The 19991-nt window shown below is 50.4% G+C and overlaps 1 protein-coding gene and 1 long non-coding RNA gene across 2 annotated transcripts; one reads left to right on the top strand and one right to left on the bottom strand.

Moving 5' to 3' along the window:
* The first annotated feature begins 285 nt into the window (after positions 1 to 285).
* On the top strand, positions 286 to 2118 carry LOC103642592 (UPF0481 protein At3g47200). The gene has a single exon (XM_020546098.2). It carries the CDS (start codon positions 324 to 326, stop codon positions 1884 to 1886), a length of 1563 nt encoding a protein of 520 aa, XP_020401687.1. The 5' UTR covers positions 286 to 323; the 3' UTR covers positions 1887 to 2118.
* Positions 2119 to 2570: 452 nt separating this feature from the next.
* LOC118473563 (uncharacterized) lies at positions 2571 to 3119 on the bottom strand. The gene is made up of 2 exons (XR_004853190.1): positions 3003 to 3119; positions 2571 to 2907 (listed from the first exon to the last, which is right to left on the bottom strand). It is a non-coding gene; the product is annotated as an uncharacterized lncRNA (long non-coding RNA).
* Between the last annotated feature and the right edge of the window lie 16872 nt (positions 3120 to 19991).

Below are 19991 nucleotides of genomic sequence, written 5' to 3'. Positions count from 1 at the left end.
TCAAAATGACAAGCTTACGCATAGCCTAATGTTCTGCATCCCACAAGCAAAGCAAAGAATTATCCTATATCCTCTGCTAACAGCAGCTCACAGCCTGATAGTAGCTCACAGTAGCAGCCCATGCCATCTTTGTAACCAACGGAAGCTACGAATCTAGCTACCAGCTGCAGAGCTGCTCCATCACTCCAGAGACCGTATACTCCAGAAATTCTTGCGTGTTCATGTCATCATCGTCTCTAACCAATCTCAGTTAAAAACTTAAAGGGGGCTCTGCATCCATGTCGTTATCTTGATTCGCCACTCGAATGCGAGCTATATAATACATGTCCACGCGCATGCATGGCGACCTCTTACTACAGATGAGCTTCTGGCCAGCGGCCATGGCGAGCGACGACATCACGGTGCACGTGGAAAGCCTGGCGCGCCGCCTGACGCAGCAGCAGGAGGACGCGGCGGCGACGGAGCAGCACCGGATCATGGTGAATGCCCTCCGCGTGTCCCGCGTCCCCGACCACGTCCGCGTGCACAACGAGGACGCATACAGACCGGGCCTCGTCGCCATCGGCCCGCTCCACGCCGCAGACAAGCGACTTCGCGCCGGCTACCGGCTCAAGATGGCCTATCTCCACAGCCTCATCTCCCGCGGCCACTCGGACCCCGCGCGCCACCTCGCCGTCATCGAGGGTTACATCCGCCTCGTCGCCGCGCGCGAGCGGGAGGCCCGCGCCATGTACGCCGCCGAGGACGTGGATATCAGCGCCGAGGATTTCATCCAGATGCTTGTCCTCGATGGCTGCTTCATCATCGAACACCTCGTTAACGTCGCCGCGTCAGTGGAGGAGGCGTCGCTGTACGCCACGCCGTTCGGACCCGCGCAGCTGTCCATCGACCTCGTCCTCGCCGAGAACCAGATCCCGTTCTTCGTCCTCGTCGACCTCATCAACAGCACCAGGCTACCGGAGGAGCTCAACACCTGGGCGACGGCGTACCAGCCGGCGGAGCTGCTCATGAAGCTGGTGCTGTACTACCTCGCCGGCGAGAAGGGCCGCAACATGAACGTCGTCGGGCTGCCGGCCGCGAACGACGTCTGCCACATCCTGCACCTGCTCCACGCGATGGTCACCGCGGCGCGCACCAGGTGGGAGCCGCCGCAGCGGCACCAGGACGCGGCGGCGCTGGAGATGATGCAGGAGACAGCGCGGCTGCTGCGGCGCCTCCCGCTGCTGCTCCTGGTGCCGCTGCTGTACCCGATCCTGCCCGAGGATAGCCGGTGGCGCGCGAGCTACGGGCGGGAGGACCTGCCGTCAGCGAGCGACCTGAAGCGAATGTGGGTGCGGTTCAAGAAGGCGCGCGGCGGCAGCACGGGCAAGGCCCCGGCCGGCATCGCGTCGGTGCTGGGCCCTGTGCCGCTGGCCGTGAAGCTGGCGCACGAGGACCGGCTGCACCTGCCGCAGCTACGGATCGACTTCCGGACGGCGCCGCTGCTGCTGAACCTGATGGCATTCGAACAGTCGGCGGACCAGCGCGCCGGGGACGTGTCGGCGTACGTGTGGCTCATGGCGAAGCTGGTGCAGTTGCCGGAGGACGCGGGCGTGCTGGTGGCAGCGGAGGTGGTGCAGTCCGCCGGGAGCGAGAGCAAGGAGGACATCGCGCGGTTCTTCAAGCATGTGGGCGCGGCGAGCGAGGCGGCGGCGGAGCTGGAGAAGAGCTACCTGGGCGTGACGCTGAACAAGCTGCGGGAGCGGAGCCAGCACCCGCTCTTCATGATGTGGGCGGACGTGCAGCGCAACTACTTCACCGTGCCATGGGCCGTCGTCGCCGAGTTCGTCGCCTTCATCACCTTCATCTCAACCATACTGCAGACCTACGGATCTTTCAAGCATTGACACTCCACTACACCAAAAATTCACTAAATTAAAGTTAGCTGCTTTCAAATTTAAAGAAACAATTTTAATTTGTACGGTGATTTATTTGTTTGCTTGTTTGTTTATCTTCCGATAAGGATCCAAATCATGTTGGTTAAAGTTTTTTCATTTGATGACACTAGGTTATATCTAAGTTGTATTCAATCCAATTTATGTATGAATTGTATTTAATAATAAGATCTATAACCCACTACAGTAAACGAAGAAATTTCCGACGGCTAAAGCCGTCGGACATAAGATTTAGACCGTCGGAGATAGGTTATGTCCGACGGCATTAACCTATCTCCGACGGTTTTAAGCCGTCGAGGATAACGCGTCGGAAATAGCATTATGTCCGACGGCCGCCGTCGGACATAAGCTATGTCCGACGGCCCCATCGGACCGTCGGAGATAAGATGTCGTAACCGTTTTACCCGCCGCCTGGGCCCACTGCTGTTATGTCCGACGGTTTAAAACCATCGGACATAACATATAACTTATGTCCGACGGTTTTAAGCCGTCGGACATAACATACACCTTATGTCCGACGGCCAACACTAAGCCGTCGGACATAATATTTTTCAAAAATTGCACAAAATTCTGAAATTTAAAAAATCTGACATTTGCAAATACAAAACAGATTTTATACACATATACACATTCACATTCACAAATATACTCACATAAGTATACACATTCACAAATATAATCACATAAGCATTCACATTCACAAATTTAACATAACGACATAGTTCCAAATGGTTGCAACAAATGTTTACATAAACATAGTTGTCCAAAATCCAAAATGAACATTATTTGACGGATAGGCTTTCACATGAAAGGTTGCAACAAGTGTTTTACATCATTATCACTCATATCCATCGCCACCTCCTCCGACTGGACTATGCGTGCTGAAAAGATTGTTCACCCACGAATGTGTTGTGTCGTCTTGACCAGACCCATCTCCAGGTGCGGCAACTGAAGCGGGTGGTGTCTGAAATCCCTATAACACAAGCACATGAAATAGTAACCACTCAGTTGTTCATTTAAACACATAAGACATCTATGAACATGTCACACACGCATATGTGTACATACCATAGGGAATTGTGACGGAGGCGGAGGTGGAGGCGCCAACATTGGCATTGGCAGTGCAAAGTCCGGAGGCGGCATCCCATATGTCGGCATCGGGACGCCCGCTTGTTGGGCTAGTTGCTACAAATTATATACAAGTCATTGTTGAGCAAACAAGATACACATCAAGTGTTTTGCAAAATAAGCTACAAAATGTTACTTCAACTTACCGAGAGAAGAGCTTGATTTTGGGCCTGGAGGCTTGCATAATACTCGTCCCTCTTCTTCTGGTACTCGGCTTGTTGTCTCTGGTATTCAGATTGTTGCCTCTGGTACTCCAATTGTTCCCTCAAGACTGATTGATGGTACTCTGCCTGTTGACGCAACACCGCAAGCTCTATCTCATGGGCTGCTGATCGTGAACGGGACGACTGTGAAGACGACGATGTGGATTGTCGTCCAGGCGTCTCAGCTCTCTGGAATCAATCGTAGAATCAAAAATACCCAACCTACAAGAGTGAACCATGCACTTAGTATAGTAACTCATGGCTCAGTTGAATCACAAGCATATGATGACAATTTTGAAAACCAAATCAAATAATCTCACCGTCCATGGGCTTGTCCTCCTGCGCTAGCATATGCTGCCTGAGGGTCGATTGGCTGGCTCCTCCAATCGTACTCCTCCCCATGGCGTTGAACCATCTCCTGCCCATACGAAGCCTGGAGGCAAACAATATCAAATATAAGTGCATAACCCCTATGCCATTGCAAACAATATCAAACACATAATAGAGTATCAAAAACTCACTAGACGGTCGGTGGCCGTCTGAGTGCATAACACATCAGGATTCTGAGGATCAGAACCCCTATGCCCTTGCATATACACCTCCACATCCGTGGGCGTACGGCCGGATTTGACTTCCTGTACATAAAAGTTATATTGACACATTTCTATGTGATTCAAAGTTACGACAAACTGTGACTTACCATTCGCTTAGCCAAGCGCACATGACCATCACCGCCGTAGTTGTGGAACGACTCAGTTCCACGGTTTCCCCTGTTCCTTTCGGAAATGGCACGAAACTCAGGGGAAGCCCACCATCTGCACAATGCCCGATAACCGTCTGATCAGGTGGCCATCCACGGCACCGACACCTACATGAAATTTTTTAAATAAAGCAAGCAAATACATGGCTTCGTGCGATATGAGAGGCAACAACCTGTTTACCTCTAGGTATTGCTCCTCTGTCAAGTAAATTGATGACCACTCGGCCTTGGTATTTGGCATCGGTCGATCATCAGCATTTGCTCTGTACCATGCCTTTATAGCCTGAATTCGTGCATAGTACATTGCATCTGCAACGACATCGTTCGCGTTATACTCAAACACGTAACGAGCGTTCATATCATATGATCCATCGTCCGGCAACTTGTACCGTTTCTGCAAAAAACATAGTGTTATCATAAAAGCAAACATATATGGAATAACTAAAATAGTATAAACAAGTCATACCCAGAATGCATCCCAAACTAGTGCCTGTGTGTTGCCAAACGTTCTACAGACACCATAGCGATAATGCTCCCAAGTGGTGGCGGGGACAGACTCGCCAGTAGGCAAAGTCACAAGACCAGGCCAGTGCAGACGAACAAGATTACCAAGAACCATGTTCACCTGCCTGTAGTGTCATGTGCCTGTGAACGAGTCGTCGATCCAAGTCCTGCAAACAGAAATCAATGTAGAAATTAAAACATAACTTTCAATAACATTTAAGCAAAGATATGTCACTCACTTTCCACTAGGCTTTATCAAAACCCGAGATTCGGGTGGAAGCTCTGGAGGTGGTCCAACAAAATGCAGCTTCCTCGTTCTCTTAACTCGAGAAGTTCCAGACCCAGCTGCAGAATCTCCACCAGCCCCAGAATCCCCACCAGCGTCGTCTCCAGCATCATCTCCCACATTATCTCCACCATCATCTTCAACATCATCTCTTGCATGATCCTCTACCACTGGTTCCTCAATTTCAGCATCCTATGAAACAAATAACTTACATCATATAATATTAAGTAACTCAAATTCACAGAAAACTTGCCCGTCTTCAAATTCACAGACCTTCTAAAGCCCGCGGCGTAACCATCTGGGAACTTTAAGTTTTTCAACCATTTCATCAATTTTTTCTTCCTTTTAGGTTTAATACTGAAAGGAGCACGTGGCTTCTTCTGATTCTCTCCTATCTCCATAGTTGGTCTTCTACAGATTAAGGCCAAGTCTTTCCTTGCCTTAGGGTTGTCTTTTGTTTTGTCAGTGATATTCATGCAAGTGCTGATAATGCTTTCACCCATATTTCGTTCCTGGTGCATGACATCAATGTTATGCATTAGAATCAAGGCTTTCATATAAGGGAGTTCCCATAGACCACATTTATGAGTCCAATTATGCTCGGTTCCATAACCTTCAAAACGATTTCCATGTTCGTTTAGTTTCAAATCATTAAGTCTCGCGAGAATCTCTGGACCACTTAGACGCTTGGGTGGTCCCCTCGTCACAATCGTGTCCTTTTTAAAAGCGTTCCTATCGAACCTGAACGGGTGATCCTCTGGCAAAAAACATCTATGGCAATCAAAGTAACATATCTTTCCACCAAACTTTAGTCGAAAGCATAAAGTGTCTTCAACGCATATAGGACATGTCAAAATCCCATGACAACTCCATCCAGCAAAGATACCATAAGCCATAAAATCATGAATAGACCATAAAAACGCGGCTCTCAAGTTGAACTTCTGTTTCTTGTAACAATCGTACGCCTCGACTCCTTCCCACAAAATTTTCAATTCTTCAATCAGGGGTCTCATCATCACATCGATCTTTGTTCCAGGATAATCCGGACCAGGTATTATAAGACACAAGAAAATAAATTCATATTTCATGCAAAGAGCTGGTGGAAGGTTGTATGGAACAGCAAAGACGGGCCAACATGAGTACGACGTTGCAGTTAGATTGAATGGCGAGAAACCATCTGTTGCCAAACCGAAGCGGACATTCCGCACTTCATCAGCAAAGCTGGAATCAAAAGCATCTAGTGCCTTCCATGCATCTGTATCAGCTGGGTGCACCATGACATTTGGATTCTCACGTACCCCTTCTTTGTGCCACCTCATGTGTCTGGCTGTATTCTTGGAGATGAACAAACGTTTCAACCGAGGTATGAGAGGCATGTAACGAAGCTGCTTACGTGCAATCTTTGTAGTCACGGTCAAACCATCGTCGTTTTCAACCTCAACAAATCTACGCTCACCACATACAGTACACTTCTTCTCACCTGCGGTCTCCTTCCAGAAAAGCATACAATTATTTTCACAGACATCGATTTTTTCGTAGTCCATACCGAGGCCAGATAACAGCTTTTTAGACTGATACATGTCCTTTGGCATCTTGTGATTCTCCGGAAGTACACCACTGATCAAGTTCAAAAGTTCCTTGTAACAGTTGTTTGAGAATGCAAACTTAGACTTAATAGCCATAAGTCGAGTCACAAATACAAGGACGGTCACTTTTGTGTGCTCATGCAACGGCTCTTCGGCAGATTTAAGGAGCTCGAAGAACTTCTGAACCTCAGGTGTAGCTGGATCCTCAAACTCGGTGGGTTGACCGGGGTTCTCCGAATCGACGGTTAGAAGCTCATGGCGTACATCGTCAAGCATCTCTTCCATCCTATCGTAGTCCTCCTCTTCATGTGACTGAACTTCCGATACAATACGAGGAGGTGGGTCCTCACCGTGGTGCACCCACACCTCATAGCCTGGCATATAACCGTTTTTGCAAATATGTATCGACATAGTCCTCCTGTCAAGGAAATTAATGTTCCGACACTTGCTACAAGGGCACCTAACATCGGTTCTAGTCTCTGACCGAGCAAAAGCATGGTCGAGAAAAGCATCAGTCTTGGCAACCCACTCACTTGATAGAGCACCTCTTTTCTTCCAACCTTCATACATCCATCGACGATTCTCCTCCATACTAGATACGAGACGTTAACTTAATTAGATAAGTAATGCACGGACCATCCGTTTTTACGAAGAAATCACGCCCCTACATCTGTAGGAAAGGATAGGTCCTAAACCCACCCAGGAGTGACCGACGAGGCCGTGTTTATGACAAGACATGTGGTCGTGCGAAATTTCGGCAGCATAACCCCGCTGTTCTCCAATCGCACGCCTAAAAATGGTGCAATTGGAGAACAGAGAGGTTATGCTGCCGAAACTAAGCAGGAGCACATGCTTTTGTCATAAACACAGACTCTGTCGGTCACCCCGAGGCTGTCCAATAAAGGGACAATTCCGGCCCAACATACCTCACATGCGTCGCTTGTAAGGTGTGTTGGGCCGAAACGGGTGACGCCTAGGTTTCGTTTGTTCACACTACGATACACTATGATTAACTATAATCATCGTGCATTATTAAATAATTAAACTAATAAACCACAATACAATATTACATATGAAATAACATTGTTATGGATGACAAATCATATAAAATGACCTTATTTCCGAGGGTATAATAATTACCCTCGGAAATTAAAAATTTAAATTATCTAAAGCACCACTAAATAAACTAAAACAAGCTAATTTAATTATGTAATCAAATTTTGGCCGTCGGACATAACAAACTAAACAATCAAATGCATTCATACATACAATTCTAATCAAATACATTAATACATGCATACAATTTTAATAAACAATATTGTTAATTAAGGATGCTCACTTAGCGGGCGTGGGGAGCCGGCTGGCGACGGGCGCACGGGCCGGCGGCGGGCGCACGGGGCGGCGGGCGCACGGGGCCGGCGGCCGGAGCACGGGGCGGCGGCGGCGGCCGGAGCACGGGGAGGAGCACGGGGCGGCGGCCGGAGCTCGGGGCGGAGCACGGGGCGGCGGCGGCCGGAGCACGGGGCGACGGGACGACCGGCGGCGACCGTCGACGGCGGGCGGGGCGGCGACGGGCTGTGGGCGCGCAGCGGCGACGCACACGGGCAGAGAAACGGAGGCGCGCGCGTGAAAATGAAACGACGCGCGGGTCGGATCCGCGTTAAAAACGCCTTATCTCCGACGGCTGTGTACGAGGCCGTCGGAGATAAGTCGTATTTCCGAGCGCCCGTTGTGGCCGTCGGACATAACCTTATCTCCGACGGCCTCGTACAGAGCCGTCGGAGATAAGGCGGCCGTCAGATGTTTGTTAGTTTACTGTAGTGACCTCGAATTCTCTTCATTCTAAATTATAATCCGTTCTAACTTTTAGGTATATATAAATATAAATATTGATATGCACGTAGGTATAGATATATGTTTACACGTTATCGGTGTCAGATATGACACATCAGATGAGTGCAAATTGCACAGTTTACGGTCTCTTCAGGTGCCTATTTCGATGTCATGTCCGGTGTAGCACTGAATATGCCGGTGATTGTAAAACTAAAACTGGACTTTTTTTGTAAGTTTTCTAGGTGCCCCGATGCACAACGAACATATCGGTGTATAGGGATGAAAATGGTCGGTCGGTAAACACTAAAACCATTATTGTTTTCATATTTTTTTTTTATTGGAACCAAAATCGAAAACGGTAACCCCAGAAACGGAAACGATATTGGTATTTCGAAAACATCGAAAACGAAAGTTTGGTGCGGAAAATACACCAGTAACGGTCGAAATCAAAAATACGATCGATAAACATATCAAACTTCATAATACAACAAAGTTGACAAAATATCACAAAGACCACAAGTTCACAATTCATGATATAACAAGTTCACAAGGATCACAAATTTATAATATAAAAAGTTTACAAAGATCATAAGTTCACAATATAACAAGTTCACAGTATAACAAGCTCATAAAGATCACAAGTTCACAGACTCAAAGTTCACAATTCACAATATCCACTCGATCTAGCTGATATGACATGCTTACTTATGAAATATTTTTTTCTCACATAACGAGTTTTTCACAACCTCACAGGAAAACCCTAAAACCTAGTGTGTGGAAAAGACCAAATCGTTAATCTCAACTGCCTTCCAGCACCATCTATCCCAAAGAAAATCTTAAGGCATCCATAAAATACAAAAATAAGTAATCCTTATCTAGAGACGTACAGGCGATGCGAAAAATCACATTGTGAAAAATTTCGAGACACAATTCCGAAAATTTCCGAGACACAAATCCGGTAATTTTTGACAAAACCGGTAACCGAAGGAAACGGTCGGTAAAACACCACGCCGATTCCGATAGAAAATTCCAAAAACCGATTCCGTTTTCGAAAAATACCGTTACCGATGAATCCGATCGAAAAATTTCGAAATCGGTTTCCGGAATACCGAAAAAATCCGAAACCGTTTTCATCCGTATCGGTGTATAACAAAAGCTGCATAGTTCACATTTACCAACTCTCCAGCTTTTGTTTTTCAACATTTTAAACTTTTTGTGGGCTCTTTTGAGTTCCTTAGCACTAGTTTTTATAAGTGTGCACCACCATAGTACTGAATGTATCAGAGAGAATAGAGAGAGACATAGGCCTAAGATCATTGCACTAGAGCGCTAACACGGTAATATATACACATGGGTGAATTCATAGGGGACAAAGTGATCCATGGCCTTCCTGATTTTTTGAAACTACTTATATATGCAATATATTGTCGAAGAGGAAATCTCCGACCGGGTAGCGGAATGCACCCGCCCTAAATCCTAAGATGAGGAGGGGCCTAAGCATTTTGCCGGTCTGCTAAGCGATGAACGAACACAAGAACACACAAGGTTTTAGAGTGGTTCAGGCCGCCAGAGCGTAACACCCTACTCCACTGTGTGATGTATTGAGCTTGAGAGCTTGTAAGAACTTGTGAGCGTCTAAGTGTGTCTGAGTCTTGTAACGTTGCGTGCCTCCCCTTTTATAGCTCAAAGGGGGCACGTAGAAGGGTGCTGAGCCCCGACATGCGGGCCTAGGGACATAACGGATGTAATACTTGGAACAACTAATGCCGGTTGCCAGTGCAATCTTCTTGTGCCCTGATATCCGCGGTCTGCGTAGCATTGGCGTGCAGCGGAAGCTTCCCTGGCTACGTACGAGTGATGATGAGCACAGTGTATGCCGCAGCACGGGCATACTGTCCGCCACCGGAGTGGATGGGCACGCCGCCTGCAGGATGACCTGGACGCCACCCGTTAGCAGAGAGGATAGGGCTCATTTAATGCTAAGGCGGCACATCACTTGTCAGTGGAGTAGACGGGGCACATTTAATGCTGAGGCGGCACATCACCTGCCAGTTTGACAGGCGGCACGCCTCACCCGTAATAAATGTGCGCGGCCCAGAGGCCTTACGTCTAGCTCTGCCCGTTGGCTTACATCACAGGCGGCTGGCCACGTGGCAGCGTCGGGTCTCCACCTGAGCGGGGAGCAGGGACGTACACAATATGGTCCGGACACGTGTTGGCTCTGGACCCCCGCCTGGTCTTGATTAAGGTCCGGGTACTCCTTCTCTTAGAATCCTGGGACCTTGTTGTGAGCGGCCTGGGCCCCACACAGGGAAGTCTGGGACCCGTCTCGGGGGTCCGGTCTGTACTTCGTGGAGGTTCTAGACCCTTCCTGGAGGTTCAGGCTGTGTATCCAGGGGTCTGGCACTTTCCCGTGGGGGTCCTGACCCACTGTTGACACCATGGAGTATATTGTCTTTCTTGGCCACGTGGCGGCCCTAGAGCCGTCCACGTGGTGGGGGCAGGTACTGTTCGCCACGTGACTAAGGATAGCCGCATGGACACCGCACCTTCATACTGTAGTAATGGGTACCCCTGTTCTAGGGTACTGACAGTGGCCCCCGGGCCCGCCTCAGGGGAGGATACGAGCCTGTAGATGGGGCCAAAGTTGGATTGTCGATTGGCACACTGCTTCTGTGTGCTCGCTGACGTATTTACTGCCAGTCCGCCCTCGGTCACGCCAACTGCCATGCCTGTCCCCGCGGCTGACTGACCCGTGACCTCCGCACTTGATGGTTTTGCTGGGCCACGCGCGGGGTGCCTCGATACTGCTGCATTGGTTTTGAAAATTTACCTTCTCTGTCTTCTGCGGAGGCCCCGAGGAGGCGTGGTACTGGTGCGAGCGACGGTTTGACTTCTCTGCACCCAGGAACTGGCGCCCATGGAGGATGACTCGCGGGCCCAGGCCCCCGTGTCAGAGACTGGGCTGTTGGTTTTGGCGGAGGTGAAGAGGCGCACTACCGCAGACGATGGCGTGCTCCTTACGCGGCGGTTCGCCTTCTCCGCACACGGAGACCGACGCCCAAGGTGTATGACTCGTGGGCCCGGGCCCCCGTGTCAGAGGCTGGGCCACTGCTTTCAGCGGAGATGAAGAGGTGCACTACTGGAGGCGGTGGCGTGCTCCTCACGTGGCGGGTTTCCTTCTCCGCACACGGAGGCCGACGCCCAAGGAGTATGACTCGTGGGCCTGGGGCCCCGTGTCAGAGGCTGGGCCGCTGCTTTCGGTGGAGATGAAGAGGCGCACTACCGCAGACGGTGGCGTGCTCCTCACGCGGCGGTTCACCTTCTCCGCACATGGAGGCCGACGCCCAAGGAGTATGACTCGTGGGCCCAGGCCCCCGTGCCAGAGGCTGGGTCACCCTGGCACGCGTCGGGCGAGATCTTCTGCGGCGTCTTGGGGCGTCAGTGGGAGAATCCTTCTTTAAAAAGGGGATTCCCCCGAGTGTGGTAGCCATCCTCATCACTCGCAGCGCCCTTTCGCTCTTGAGTTCTCCGCGCTCTTCTGTCGTTGTAGCCGTCATGGCTTTGCTAGACCCTCCCGAGCGCCTCCAGTCCGAGGTGGCACTTAGCTTGGTGCGCAACCTACTCGGATGGGGTGTACCGGCGTTTGCCGGAAGGATCTGTGATGGCGCCTTTCCTCACGGTGATCTCGCCGCCGGAGAGTTCGTGCTCTTCGTCTCCAACCTCCCCAGCGGGCTGGCGCTGCTGATTTCGTCTTTCTTCGTGCTGCTGCTAGAGGAACTTGGCCTCCAACCTCAGCACCTCACGCCGTGCTTCATCCTTCAGGCGGCCATCATCGCCTACCTCTGCAAGGTGTCCGTAGGGGCGACGCTTCTTCCCACTTCTTCCTCCAGCATTCGGAGGAAAGGATGTTCACCAGCCTTGTGAAGGTGGACAACGGGCTGAGCTGCGGCTCCATCCCCCCGTGCGAGCTTCAATTCCATGGAGTGGGAAGCGAGCCGTGCTGCGGCTCCATCTCTTGCGCCTGCATCTCTTTGGCTTTGATGGCTTCGGTGCCGCCTCCAATGGTGACCGCTGGCCTGGCTGCTGAAGACGCCACCCAGGAGGTCGTACAAGACATCATACGTCGTGGAGATGGCGGCCGCGCGCTTCCAGCGTGACCCTACTGATGTCGAGTAGGTCATACCTGTAGACATAAGGCTAGGGCCCCGCTTGAAGGCAGATGTAATAACTTTGTTTTTGTAATGTACTTTTTGAGTACTATTTATCGAGCAGTATTAGCACTTATCTGCATACTATTTGCCTCTGTTGTGTGTGGCGTTGCTGACTCCTCCCTGGTACTTGTCCCCCCTGGGATGTAGGCTCGACGTGTCGAGACTGGATACCAGCATACCTAAAAGAGTTGGGAACGACCCCTAGGAGGCAGCCTCGATTGGGACCTAGACCTGAACACAGCTTCGGCTAGGGAGCGTTAGTAGTACACCCATAGGACCCATCGTCTGACATTAGCCATCCTTTGATACATGCACGGGACCTGCAGGTTTTAGTCTAGGAAGCAAAGTTGTGTGTTCGGACCCCCTGGACCACAGTTCCAAATACTAGGATACCCGTCGCAGAGTGGTGGAGCGTGCAGGCTTACGGTACGGGACCAGGCTAAGCGGCTACATGGCTCCGGACCACCCCAGGAGACAAGTATCCATTCTCTAGAGCCGGACCCCAGGTTGTCGAACCCACAGGACTATAGCTCCAAATACTAGGGTACCCGTCACAGAGTGGTGTAGTGTGCAGGCTTTGGGTACGGAACCAGGCTAAGCGGCTACACTGCTCCGGACCACTCCATGGAACGAGCTCCTATTCTTTAGAACCGGCTCCCAGGCTACTGGACCCCCTGCTTTCATAGAGGGGTCCTAAACTGCAGGCCTGGCTACTCAATTTGGATGCCATCATGCCAGGCAGATGGGAACTGTTCGGGTGGGTTAGGTAAAAAATTATATCTGGAAACTGTATGATAAAACCATGGAGGCAGGAGGATAAAACTATCATAGGAGCACATCTGAGGGGGTAAATCTTCTCTTTATAACTCGACATGCATGGGTGCAGGCCAACAGGCCGGGCTTATGAGGGCGGACCTCACCGGGATGGCGTACACGTATGCACAACCTAGTTACAAAAGGGAGAAAAACTCAACCCCTCAGACTTGCTTTTATGGATAGGACTTACAGAGATGCTCTAGGGGTTAGGAAGAGGTACTCCAGCTGTAGCAAGGTGGTTACCCCTGAGTCGGCATATTTCCGTCACCTTGAAGGGTCCTTCCCAGCTGGGGGAGAGTTTACGAGACCCTTCTCGGTTCAGTACTCGCCATAGGGCTAGGTCCCGACCTTGGGTTCCCTACTATGCACGAACCGTTAGTAGCGCCTGGTCGCAACGTGAATTTCGGGTCGCTGCTTGCCCTCTGCGTTTGTCGATGGAGTCCACATCCTTACGCTGTGGCCGCTCCTGCACAGACTTATCAAAAGACTGGACCTATGGTGAGTCCATAAGGGTTTCCGGGGGAAGGCAGGCTTCAGCCCCGTAGACCAGGGAGTACGGGGTCCCCCTTGCGGTCCGTCTAGCTGTCGTCACCAGAGACAGAGCCTCCGGTGAAAACATCCTTTAGGTCCCCCACGAGTGATTGATACCCGAGGTCCGGTTCTCCCGCGGCCACCTCGCCGCTGTCGACCCTTTCCTTGCCAGGCCGACGACGAGGAGGGGAGCCGTCCTTGGAGGCCTGCTCACACCGTTTGCTGACGCGCTTTGCGAGTTCGATGATCTCGTGACACTCCACGGTGCTATGGCGACTGTTGGGGTGTACAAGGCATGAACCGCTGTTACCCCTCTGTGGCCGTGGGCGCTTGTTGCGCTCGTTTCGGCCTCCAGTCACAGCTGCGACGACCGGAGCAGCAGACGGCAGCCTCTCGGAGCCGCGATTCTTCTTCTTTTTCTTTTTGCCGTCCTGAGAGACGGCACCCGAGCCACCCATCTGGGCAACCCCGGTCTGTGGTGCCGAGTGCCATGCACGGCCCTCGGTAGCCCTGACGCACTTGTCGGCCAGAGCGAAGAGCGTGGTGATAGTTTCCACGTCATGCGTGGCCAACTTCTCCAGCATTTTTTCGTCACGCACCCCTTGGCGGAAGGCGGTGATGATGGAAGCATCGGAGATACGGGGTATAGTCCCTCGTACCCTGGTGAAGCGGGAGATGAAGGTCCGGAGAGTTTCCCCGGGCTCCTACCTCACTGCATGGAGGTGGGCCTCCACGCCGTGTCGCTGATAAGCACTGGCGAAGTTCGCTGCAAACCGTCCGCATAGCTCTTCCTAGGAGTATATTGATCCTGGGGTAAGGTTCATGAGCCAAGTCCGGGCAGGCCCAGACAAGGCAACATGAAAATATGTTGCCATTACAGCGGTGTCTCCACCTGCTTCCGTAATGGCGGTGACGTACACCTGCAAGAATTCCGACGGGTTGGACGTACCGTCGTACTTTTCCGGTAGGTGCGACCGGAACTTGGGGGGCCAGGTCGCCGCGCGGAGATGATCCACGAGCGCGGCACACCCACGCCGGCCAATGGGATGCCTGCCTGGATCTGGGCGCCTGTTGGGGTCTGCGGTGCTACCGCAGCAAAATCTTGATCAAGGTTGCGACCCTCGATGTTTAGCCGGCGCTCACGTGCCCTCTCTAGAGAGACTCGAGCGTCTTCGCGACCCTCAAAGTTTTGTCGGCGCTCCCGCGCCCTCTCCAGAGAGACCTAGGCATCCTCTCCCGTACGCTTGCGGTTGAGCTCTGCCCGGAGGTCATCGGTCTGTGCACCCCTCACAGAGGGTGAGCGCACAGATGTCGTCGCCTTGCGTTGGCGCCGAGATGACCGCGGCCTCGACCTGGTCGAGCTAGAGTGCGCCATGCCGAGCAGTCGGTTGACGTCATCGCGCCACTGCTTCATGGCCCCTGGTGAGGCCGTGGAGCTTGGAGGGTGGCGCAGCAACTCCTTGGCCGCAGACAATGCCCCCGGAGCGGCCCTTGACGGAGTCCGGGATGTCTGCGCAGTTGTATGCTGCTGTACAACGTGCACAGCAGCAGTGCCCGGCACTGGGCGGTTGGGAACCTGCGGTGTGGAAGAAGCAGCTTCCTCCTCCACCAGAAAATCCACCAAAGTCTCGGCGTGGTGCTCAACAATTTGCACCATCATGCTGAGCAAGAAAACAAGCAAAAACCTAAAGCTTAGCCCCCTACCTGGCGCGCCAAATGTCGGAGAGGAAATCTCCGGTCGGGTGGCGGAATGCACCCGCCCTAAATCCTAAGATAAGGAGGGGCCTAAGCGTTTTGCCTGTCTGCTAAGCGATGAACGAACACAAGAACACATAAGGTTTTAGAGTGGTTCAGGCCGCTGGAGCGTAACGCCCTACTCCACTGTGTGATGTATTGAGCTTGAGAGCTTGTAAGAACTTGTGAGCGTCTAAGTGTGTCTGAGTCTTGTAACGTTGCGTGCCTCCCCTTTTATAGCTCAAAGGGGGGCATGTACAAGGGTGCTGAGCCCCGACATGCGGGTCCAGGGACATAACAGATGTAATACTTGGAACAACTAATGTCGTTTGCCAGTGAAATCTTCTTGTGCCCTGATATCCGCGGTCTGCGTAGCATTGGCGTGCAGCGGAAGCTTCCCTGGCTACGTACGAGTGATGATGAGCACAGTGTATGCCACAGCACGGGCGTACCGTCCGCCATCGGAGTGGACAGGCACGCCGCCAGCAGGATGGCCTAGACGCCACCCGTCAGCAGAGAGGACAGGGCTCATTTAATGCTGAGGCGGCACATCGCTTGTCAGTGGAGTAGACGGGGCGCATTTAATGCTGAGGCGGCACATCACCTGCCAGTTTGACAGGCGACGCGCCTCACTCGTAATAAATGCGCGTGGCCCAGAGGCCTTACGTCTAGCTTTGCCCGTTGGCTTACATCACAGGCGGCTAGCCACGTGGCAGCGTCGGGTCTCCGCCTGAGCGGGGAGCAGGGACGTACGCAATATGGTCCGAACACGTGTTGGCTCCGGACCCCCACGTGGCCTTGATTAAGGTCCGGGTACTCGTTCTCTTAGAATCCTAGGACCTTGTTGTGAGCGGCCTGGGCCCCACACAGGGAGGTTGGGGACCCGTCTCGGGGGTCCGGTCTGTACTTCGTGGAGGTCCTGGACCCTGCCCGGAGGTTCAGGCTGTGTATCCAGGGGTCCCACACTTTCCCGTGGGGGTCCAGACCCACTGTTGACACGATGGAGTATATTGTCTTTCTTGGCCACATGGTGGCCCTGGAGCCGTCCACGTGGTGGGGGCAGGTACTGTTCGCCACACGACTAAGGATAGCCGCATGGACAACGCACCTTCATACTGTAGTAACGGGTACCCCTGTTCCAGGGTACTGACATATATATTTACTGTAAATTATAAAAAATGTGAAAGATATGATGGGCTAAAATCAGCTTCGTGGGCCCCTCTCTATCCACTAACGGACTAACCCGCACGCACGTGAGGCTTGACAGCCCATTTTCTTTGCTTCTCAAGTTGTCGTACACCCGCATTGAAGCCTTAGTCGCTTGATTCTCCCTTCATGTTCTTGATGTTGACGTCTGCTTTCTCGTCTCAACGCCGATGCTTGGTTTGGCGGTTTCCCGTTCCCAATGCTGATGGCCATCGCGGCGGCAGCCCGTCCACTCACCAACACGGCGTGGCGTCATCCCCCGCTAGCCCGCTGAAAGGGAAATGGCCTTTACCATTTTCTCTAAATCGATTTTGATGATTGGTGACCATCACAACCTAATGGACTAACTAGTTTGCCTAGTTGATTAATTCTCAGGTGCATAAGACTAACCATCTTCATTCTAAGTCGACTGTTTCGAATATCGTAGATTATTCTAGATAGGAGAAGCTTTTTGGATAATTCACCTATGCACGTACCATCTAGGTCCTTCCGGGTGGACCGTTTGTGACACCTCGGTGAGCCTCAGACAAGAACTATGCAATACTCACATTTGTACTACGGACTATCCGAAAGAGAGGGGAGCACCGTTCGGGACCAGGCGCGGACCGTTCGCCCGTTGGAAATATTGCTTAGGAAATATTCATCCCCTCTAGGCGACTTTCAATTGGTATTAGAGCCCGACACTTCATTAAAAGGGGGAGATTGAAAGGGAAATGACCTTTACCACTTTCTCTAAATTGATTTTGATGATTGATGACCATCACAACTTAATGGACTAACTAGTTTGCCTAGTTGATTAATTCTTAGGTGCCCGAACGGTCCACACACAATGAATTCTCTAAAAAGCTTCTCCTGTCCGGATTAAGTCACCCGCCCCATCCCACTCACTTCTCGGCTTCCTACACAGGCGTGCCGCACGCGTCGCACTCGCTTCGGCGCTCGGCGACCTAGCCACGGTGCCCCTTTCCTCAGGCATAGGCACACAACGTCGGCTATAGCCCCCTTCCAGCTGTTCCAGGCTCCAGTGCCACCGCTAGCCCGCCGCTGCAGCCTTCAGCACTGAAAGCATCTAGGCCCCGACTCGAGATTGTAAGCGGTCGTGAGGGATCCACTGCGCCGGAGTGGCAAAGGATCACCTCATAGTGAGCACTTGGTTCTTGCGCGGACCAAGGGGGAGCGATACCCTTGCACGGGTGCTCCAACGAGGACTAGGGAAGAGTGCAGACTCTTCGATACCTCGGGAAAAATTGGAGGAGTCTTCTAAACTTTGATTTACATTCCGCATTTAATTCAAGCATTTTACCTTGTGCATTTGTTTAGCAAGTAGTTGAAGCATTGTCTTAGTATTGTTGTATTTCTAGTAGTATTCTCTTATTGCTAGTTGTTGGGGTGAAGTTGGGCTCTTGCTTAGGGTTTAATTATTGTTGATTTTTAGAAAAGCCCAATTCACCCCCCTCTTGGGCATCATGATCCTTTCAATTGGTATCAGAGCCTTGTTGCTCTTAGATTAGCTTAACCGCTAGAGTAGTGATGTCCGACCGGGATGGACCTCCTCCCGTTTTTGATGGTGACAATTTTCCATATTGGAAAATTCGTATGGAAGCTTATTTAGAGGCTATAGACATTGGTGTCTACAAAGCCGCCACACAAGGGTTCCCCGAACCTAGAGATCCCGCAAATCTTGTAGGAGAAGAATTTAATTATGAAAAATGGAATGCTGAGGCCAAAACACTCTTTTTAGAGGCCTTTGCAAAGATGTCTTTTAATAGAGTAAGAAACCATAGAAATGATCATGATTTGTGGATGGATATATGTGCTCAACATGAAGGGACTAGAAGTGAGCGTGAGGAGAGATATCATATTACAATGAGAAAATTAAATTCTTTTGATATGCTTGCAAACAAAAATGCAAATGCTATGTACTCACGTCTTAACATTCTTGTAGAGGAAGAAAATGGCTTGGGGCTCACCCAAATTTCACAACCGGATGTTGTGAGGAAGATTCTCAGTGTCCTTCCAATTGACAAATATGGACACATTGTCACAGTGCTACATCAGATGGATCTTTCAGTTGCTACTCCTACACAAATATTGGGAAAGATCAATGCTCATGAAATGTACATGCACATAAATGACAAGGACGAGCCATCTTCCAAGATAAAAGACTTGGCTCTCAAAGCCAATCAAGAAAAGAAAGGAAAAGCTAAAGTGCAAATTGAGGAGGAATCCTCAAGTGATGATGATCTTGATGCTAACATTGCTTTAATGGTGAGAAAGACCACCAAAATGTTAAAGAAGCTCAATAGAGAAGGCATCAAGTTTGACTCATGACAGAAGTTCTTTTCTAGTAAAAGAAACCCATCTCTGAAATGGACTGCTACAATTGTGGAGAGCTTGGTCATCTTGCTCATCAATGCAACAAGCCCAAGAAGAACAAGTTCAAGGGCAAGAAAGATGATGACAATGATGACGAGAAAAAGGAAAAGAAATTCTTCAATAGAAAGGATGGGAAGCACAAAAGATTCCATAAAAAGAAAAATGGAAAGGCATACATTGTTGGTGACTGGCTCACTGACATTGAGTCCTCAAGCGGGTCTTCTTCAAGTGAAGAAGAAAACGATGAAAAAGTTGCCGCTATCGCTGGGGACTTCTCTTCACCACCACCATCACCCTCATCAACTTCTCACCTATGCCTCATGGCTAAAGGTGAACAAAGGTACAAATTGATAATGATATTATTGATGATAGTGATAGTGATAGTGATGATGAATTTGCTTCACGTTCCTATGATGAATTAGCTGCCTTGCTTAAGGAATACACTCAAATAATTAGGAAGTCAAAGGCTAAATGTGATAAGTTGAAAGATGAAAATGAATTTTTAACTGTCAAATATGACATAGTTGTAAAAGCTAGTGATGAGATGAAAGAAGAAAACAAAACTATATCATCCACTATAAGTGAGCTTATATCCTCCCTAAAAGATGCCAAGGATAAGTGTGACAAATTAAATGAAGCAAATAGGGAGTTGAAAGATAGACTTGTAAAAATTAAGGAAGACTATACAAAGATTAAAATTGATCATGATAATCTTCTTGTTGCAAATGAGCTTTTATCTTGCAATACACATGAGGCTATTAACCCGGTTGTTAAGATTGATGTAGCAACCTCATGTGATGATTTGAACCAAGATGATTGAAAGGGAAATGTGCCTTTGGGCCATTTCTATAATGTTTTGGTGATTAAGTACCCAACACAT

The sequence above is a fragment of the Zea mays genome, chromosome 10 (assembly GCF_902167145.1).
Source record: "Zea mays cultivar B73 chromosome 10, Zm-B73-REFERENCE-NAM-5.0, whole genome shotgun sequence".
NCBI classification, from domain to species: Eukaryota; Viridiplantae; Streptophyta; class Magnoliopsida; order Poales; family Poaceae; genus Zea; species Zea mays.
This window is presented reverse-complemented; position numbering and strand designations above follow the sequence as displayed.